The 7,753-nt window shown below is 45.0% G+C and overlaps 1 protein-coding gene across 1 annotated transcript in view; it reads left to right on the top strand.

Annotated features, from left to right (window-relative positions):
* LOC135054589 (oocyte zinc finger protein XlCOF7.1-like) overlaps positions 1-6,908 on the top strand; it is an 89,432-nt gene extending 82,524 nt beyond the window's left edge. Inside the window, exon 7 of the mRNA XM_063957758.1 lies at positions 4,159-6,908. Coding sequence (XP_063813828.1) covers positions 4,159-5,513 — 1,355 coding nt within the window. The 3' untranslated portion in view covers positions 5,514-6,908. The remainder of the gene's footprint in view (positions 1-4,158) is intronic.
* Positions 6,909-7,753: the final 845 nt, after the last annotated feature.

The raw sequence follows: 7,753 nt of genomic DNA on the forward strand, positions 1-7,753 counted from the left end.
TAGGGACCACCGTTTAACATAGGCTTCGGTAATAAAGTTCCCAGCTGCTCCGGAATCAAGGAGGGCAATGACGTTCCGATAACGTTGAGCAACTTGAAGCGAGACTGGGAGATTACAATCTTGAGGAGATGGAGAGGAGATCATTACTCCTAGCCGGCCCTCTCCTTGGCGAGCTAGGATTTGGAGTTTCCCGGACGTTTGGGACAGGCATTAATGGTGTGAGACGGAGCTGCACAATAGAGACAGAGAAACTCGGAGAGACGTCTTCGGCGCTCAGCAGGAGTTAAACGGGAACGGCCAAGTTGCATGGGCTCATCTTTAGATGGTGACAGTTGACGAGGAGGAGGAGCAGAAGATTTTGGAGCTGATGATCCTCCACGCTCAGTTGCTCTCTCTCTGAAACGTAAATCAACTTTCGTGCAGAGTGAGATTAGCTCATCTAACTTAGAAGGTAAGTCTCTGGTAGCTAACTCATCTTTAATACGCTCAGATAAGCCATGCCAGAATGCAGCATACAGGGCCTCGTCGTTCCATGCCAGTTCGGATGCCAGGATCTGGAACTGTATCAGATATTGTCCTACAGTACGTGACCCCTGGCGTAAACGGCGAATCTCGGATGAAGCTGAGGTTACCCGGCCTGGCTCGTCGAAGATGCGCCTGAATGTTGACACGAAGGCAGTGTAGGAAGATAGCAGGGTGTCGGACCTCTCCCATAACGGTGATGCCCAATCAAGGGCTGAGCCACTGAGAAGAGAAATAATGTAGGCAATTTTTGTACGGTCACTGGGAAAATTGCCATGTTGTAGCTCAAACTGAATCTCACACTGGTTGAGAAATCCCCTGCAGAATCTTGGAGATCCGTCAAATTTTGCTGGCGTTGGAAGATGAAGACGTGGAGCAGAAATGGGTAAGGTGGGTGGGGTTATAGCTGGAGTCACTGTGGTTGACGCACCAGACGCGCCTGATCCACGGAGAGTTGTCTGAATCCCATCCAGCCGAGTAGAGAGATCCTGGAGACAGCGGATGATGTGGCCCTGTGCAGCCTCCTGATGTTCTAGTCGGGCTGCCAGTTCTTGCATCGGCCTGGCCGCTTGATCCTGGTCTCCGGCTGGATTCATTAGGTCAGTGCTTACTGTCACAACTGAGGGCCTGAGCTGACGGGAGGCAGCCTCAGTTGTAGGGGCTGAGATGTACCGGAACCTGGGAGGTTGTATCAGACCCCTGGACATGTAAGTAACATGAATAATAACTGCCCGAAGGCGTGACCACGACAACTTGGATAAAAGTCAATGATGTTTATTATGACAACTCCGCAACACAGCAGCAGTAAAAGAAAACGTAAAAGTCAGCAAAGAATAAATACAGTTCCTGGGTACTACAGGATGGCAGGAGCCACAGGGCACTGGTAGTGTGAGATAGTTCTTATGATCTTCTAGATGGAAAGTCCTTACCAGGCCCGACTGTAGCAATGGAGATAACCCAGGATTGTGCCAGCTGGTGTTCCAGGAAAAGCTGGGTTGCTGAAGATAAAACAGCTGCTGTGGATACTGGCTGGAACCAGACTGTTGTTAGCACGGAGTGGATACTGGCTGGAACCAGTTAAATAATAAATGAACTTGGGAGCGATGAAATATGAACTGAAATGTAGAACTTGAGAGCGGAGAAATAATAATACCGGTGGAGAGTGGTAAAGTGTAGAAAGGACACCGGCCCTTTAAGGGAAGCTGTACTCTGCTGGAAGTTGAGCTGGAAGCAGGTAATGTTGTAGCTGGAAACAGATGAATCCACAATGGATTGGAGAGTCAGGCTACACCGCAGGTGGAATGCTGGTGCGGGTCTCTATGGTGGAAGTCTTGAGACAGGAGCTGGAACCTGGAAGACAATCACAGGAGAGAGACAAACAGGAACTAGGTTTGACAACCAAAGCACTGACGCCTTCCTTGCTCAGGCACAGTGTATTTATACCTGCAGCAAGGAAGGGATTGGCTAGGCAATTATGCAGATTATCAATACTGAGAACAGATTGGTGGAAATGATCAGCTGACAGAATCCAAGATGGCTGCGCCCATGCAGACACTTGGAGGGAAGTTTGGTTTGTAATCCATGTGGTAATGAAAACAGTAATGGCGGCGCCGGCCACCGGAGACAGGAGGCGCCAGGCTGACAGATGCACATCCAACCACGCGGACACAGCGGAGGCCGCGGCTGACGTAATCGCCACTCAGACACTCTGCATGCAGAAGTTCAGGGACGGCGGCGGAGGCCGCGGGAGACGCCATGCCAGGTGTAATATGGCGTTTACTGTGACAGCGTCCCAGAGTGACAGGAGAGGATACAGGAATGTACACATCAGGATAACAGATGGAATCCGGTCCTGGAGCGCTGAGCCAGCCTTAGGAGGCATCTGATGGGTAAGAAATGGCGTCCAGATACCCGGATCGTGACACATACATGCCCACGCCATGACACTACCTCCACCATGCTTCACTGATGAAGTGGTATGTTTTGGATCATGAGCAGTTCCTTTCCTTCTCCATACTCTTCTCTTCCCATCACTCTGGTGCAAGTTGATCTTTGTCTCATCTGTCCATAGGATGTTGTTCCAGAACTGTAAAGGCTTTTTTAGATGTTGTTTGGCAAACTCTAATCTGGACTTCATGTTTTTGTGGTTCACCAATGGTTTACATCTTGTGGTGAACACTCTATATTCACTCTTGTGAAGTCTTCTCTTGATTGCTGACATATACATCTATCTCCTGGAGAGTGTTCTTGATCTGGGCAACTTTTGTGAAGGGGTTTTTTTTCACCAGGGAAATAATTCTTCTGTCATCCACCACAGTTGTTTTCCGTGGTCTTCTGGGTCTTTTGGTGTTGCTGAGCTCTCCGGTGCGTTCTTTCTTTTTAAGAATGTTCCAAACAGTTGTTTAGGCCGCACCTAATGTTTTTGCTATCTCTCTGATGGGTTTGTTTTGATTTTTCAGCCTAATGATGCTCTTTGGATCTCATATTGAGAGTCGACAGCAACAGATTCCAAATGCAAATGTCACACCTGGAATCTACTCCAGACCTTTTACCTGCTTAATTGATGATGAAATAACGAGGGAATAGCCCACACCTGTCCATGAAATAGCTTCCGAGTCGATTGTCCCATTACTTTTGGTCCATTAAAAAGTGGGAGGCACATATGGAAACCATTGTAATTCCTACACAGTTCACCTTATTTGGATGTAAATACCCTCAAATTAAAGCGGAACGTCTGCAGTTAAAGCACATCTTGTTTGTTTAATTTCAAGTCCATTGTGGTGGTGTATAGAGCCCAAAATATGAGAATTGTGTCGATATCCCAATATTTATGGACCTGACTGTACATGTGGGTATTATACACAGTTGCAGTGGTATATAGATGTGGGTATTATACACAGGTGCAGCGGTATATACATGTGGGCATTATACACAGGTGCAGCGGTATATAGATGTGGGTATTATACACAGGTGCAGCGGTATATATATGTGGGCATTATACACAGGTGCAGCAGTAAATACATGTGGGCACTATACATAGGCACATCCCCGCCACAGCAGCACATCCCGCCTCCCTGACAGCGGCATATCCCCCGCCTCACTGAAAGACATACACATTGCTGACAGAAAAATATAAAAAATTACTGTATAACTCACAAGACCTGACATCAAGCCTCACCAAAGATGGCTTGTGCTATAATGATCTGTTCAAAGAACATGAACAGGAATATATTTTCTCCTATTCTCTATCTGTGTCACCCTACATCATCTCAAGTAGAAATATTTTGTTACAAGAGGGATCATTTTATGAGATAGATATACCTCTCTTGGGTGTGCAGGTGCCCTCTGAAATATGCACGCCTTGGGTGGTGGAACACACTCGGCCTTAGGCATCATATATGGATGAGCTTGAATAAAAATCACATGGATTCAAAAAGTTGCTGTTTGCACAATATACACGTTGGTTTATTGTATCTAATCTTGACTAATTCTTATTAAGAATAATGGACTCTAGCACCTGGAGTCCATCAATGATGTGTTACCTAATCTGATTTGATCAAACTAAATAACGATACATTTATTGAGAAACGCACACGCTCCTGTTGGATTTTTAGTTAACTATTTTATTTCTCCCAGATGGACGCAAAAGCAGGAATACCTCGGATGGACATCTCATTTTGTGTACAGATTTTAACTTAGAAGATAACATCACACAAGAGTCTTCAGAAGAAAACGGCATTACCTTAAATATACGTCCGGTACTTCACAGTGTAGATAGGTCATCCAATCCAGATTATAATAAGGAATCTTCTGCTGGTAACGCGTATATTGCTTCACATAGTAAAGATCACAGTAGTGATGCAGTTTTTACCTCTTCTGAACGTGGGAAATGTTTTACACATCAGTCAGTCTTTATTAGACACAAGAGAAGTCACACAGGTGAAAAATCATTTCCATGTACTGAATGTGGGAAATATTTTAAATGCAAATCACAGCTTGTTGAACATCAGAAATGTCACGCACGGGATAAACCATTTCTATGCTTTGAGTGTGGGAAATGTTTTCCACAGAAATCACATCTTGTTTCACATCAGAGAAGTCACACAGGTGAGAGGCCATTTCGATGCTCTGAGTGTGAGAAATGTTTTATTAAGAAATCACTTCTTATTAAACATCAGAGAAGTCACACAGGGGAGAGGACATATACATGCTCTGAGTGTGGGAAATGTTTTCCACAGAAATCACATCTTGTTTCACATCAGAGAAGCCACACAGGTGAGAGGCCATTTCGATGCTCTGAGTGTGAGAAATATTTTTTTAAGAAATCACTTCTTATTAGACATCAGAGAAGTCACACAGGGGAGAGACCATATACATGCTCTGAGTGTGGGAAATGTTTTACAGACAAATCAGCTCTTGTTAGACATCAGATAATTCACACAGGTGAAAAACCATTTCCATGTCCTGAGTGTGGGAAATATTTTAAACGCAAATCACATATTGTTGAACATCAGAAATGTCACACAGGGGATAAACCATTTCTATGCTCTGAGTGTGGGAAATGTTTTAGAATGAAATCACATCTTGTTATACATCAGATAATTCACACAGGGGATAAACCATTTCCATGTTCTGAGTGTGGGAAATGTTTTACCACAAAATTAGATCTTATTGTACATCAGAGAAGTCACACAGGTGAAAAACCATTTCCATGTTCTGAGTGTGGGAAATGTTTTACACAGAAATCATATCTTGTTAACCATCAGAGAAGTCACACAGGTGAGAAGCCATTTCCATGCTCTGAGTGTGGGAAATGTTTTGCACAGAAATCATATCTTGTTATACATCAGAGAAGTCACACAGGTGAAAAGCCATTTCCATGCTCTGAGTGTGGGAAATGTTTTACGCAGAAATCATGTCTTGTTAAACATCAGAGAAGTCACATAGCTAAGAAACCATATGCTGTACAGCATCAGACAATTTACACTTGAATGTCCATGAGTTGGTAGACGTGAAACAGGGTTGTATTAATATGCTACACATAACAAAAGTGTAATAACATTATGTGTATATAGATCACAGTGGTTGTCAACTCAACCATCAAGTTTTTCCATCAGGTCATGTTTTAAAGATTCCTGTTTATAGAAGTAGGTGGGATAAATACTGACTCTGCAAAATAGAGTAACTCGCCTGTACATGATTAAAGAGTTTCACACCACACTCCAGGTTCCACGTTTCTACTTTGTGGGAGGAGACCCAGGGAAACCTGGAGACAATGGCCCTCATTCTGAGTTGATTGCTCGCAGGCTACTTTTAGCAGCCATGCAATCGCATAGTCGCCGCCCACGGGGGAGTGTATTTTAGCATAGCAGGAGTGCGAACGCCTGTGCAGCCGAGCGGCAGCAAACACATTTTGTGCAGAACAAGACCAGCCCTGTAGTTACTTATTCTGTGCGATGATTGCTGTGACGGATGACACGGTAATGATGTCAGATACCCGCCCAGCAAATGCACGGACACGCCTGCGTTTTTCCAAACACTCTCAGATACCGGTCAGTTGCCACCCAGAAACACCCACTTCCTTGCGTCCGTCAGTGCGACTGAAAGCGTCGCTAAAACCTGTGCAAAACCACGATACTCGTTGTACCCGTACGCCACGCGTGCGCATTGCGGTGCATATGCATGGGCAGATTAGCCCCGTTCTGCCATAATCGCTGCACTGCAAAAATCCGTAGCGAGCGATCAACTCGGAATGAGGGCCAATAGACAGACTTTACATCAATAGGGCCACAGTAGAACTTGTATGTGATACCCCAGAGCAGCATCTCTGCAATTCTAACCACTATGCCACCGTGTATACTGTATATAGCTAATGTATATAATAAAAACAGCCAAAATTAAATGTAGAGTGTACAAAGTGATGTTTTTATGTAATTATGGAGGGCAAATCAGTGCCGTAGTTACACACTTCATTTTCATGTTGTTATTGAAGTACTATCCATAGGAATATGAAATGTGTTATATACGTAAGACTATAGTGGTACTCTATGCATAATCAGGTGGCATTGTATTGGTTCTATGCAGTAGTGTTGTTTTTGGATTGTTATTATACTACTGTTTAGCGTGTTTTCTTCATATTTGTGTATATATGTTTTTTATTGTCTAATAAATGAGGGGGGAAAGCTATTAAAAAATGCATTTCCAGGACTTGAAAATAACCAATTTAAGACAGCTGGGCGATAGTACAAAAGGTCGACAGGTTCCAAAGGTCAATATGGATATTATAGAAAACATTGTCAACACGTTTTTTCAACATTTTTAGAGTTAGGCACTAGGATGAGGGTTAGGCTGCTAGAAGGGAGACGGTTAGGATTAGGCTAAGGGATAGAATGGTTAGGGTTAGGCACCAAAAGACGCGGTTAGGATTAGGCTAAGGGACAGAACGGTTAGGGTTAGGCACCAAGGGACGCGGAAAGGATTAGGCTAAGGGACAGAACGGTTAGGGTTAGGCACCAAGGGACGCGGTTAGGATTAGGCTAAGGGACAGAACGGTTAGGGTTAGGCACCAAGGGAGACGGTTAGGCTAAGGGACAGAACGGTTAGTGTTAGGCACCAAGGGACGCGGTTAGGATTAGGCTAAGGGACAGAACGGTTAGGGTTAGGCACCAAGGGACGCGGTTAGGATTAGGCTAAGGGACAGAACGGTTAGGGTTAGTACCATGGGAGACGGTTAGGCTAAGGGACAGAACGGTTAGGGTTAGGCACCAAGGGACGCGGTTAGGATTAGGCTATGGGACAGAACTGTTAGGGTTAGGCACTAAGGGAAACGCTTAGGATTAGGCTACGGGACAGAATGGTTAGGGTTAGGCACCAAGGGACGCGGTTAGGATTAGGCTACGGGACAGAACGGTTAGGGTTAGGCACTAAGGGAAACGCTTAGGATTAGGCTACGGGACAGAACGGTTAGGGTTAGGCACCAAGGGACGCGGTTAGGGTTAGGCTATGGGGCAGAACGGTTAGGGTTAGTACCAAGGGAGACGGTTAGGCTAAGGGACAGAACGGTTAGGGTTAGGCACTAAGGGAAACGCTTAGGATTAGGCTACGGGACAGAACGGTTAGGGTTAGGCACCAAGGGACGCAGTTAGGATTAGGCTAAGGGACAGAACGGTTAGGGTTAGGCACCAAGGGACGCGGTTAGGATTAGGCTACGGGACAGAACGGTTAGGGTTAG

The sequence above is a fragment of the Pseudophryne corroboree genome, chromosome 3, assembly GCF_028390025.1.
Source record: "Pseudophryne corroboree isolate aPseCor3 chromosome 3, aPseCor3.hap2, whole genome shotgun sequence".
In the NCBI taxonomy this organism is placed as follows: domain Eukaryota; kingdom Metazoa; phylum Chordata; class Amphibia; order Anura; family Myobatrachidae; genus Pseudophryne; species Pseudophryne corroboree.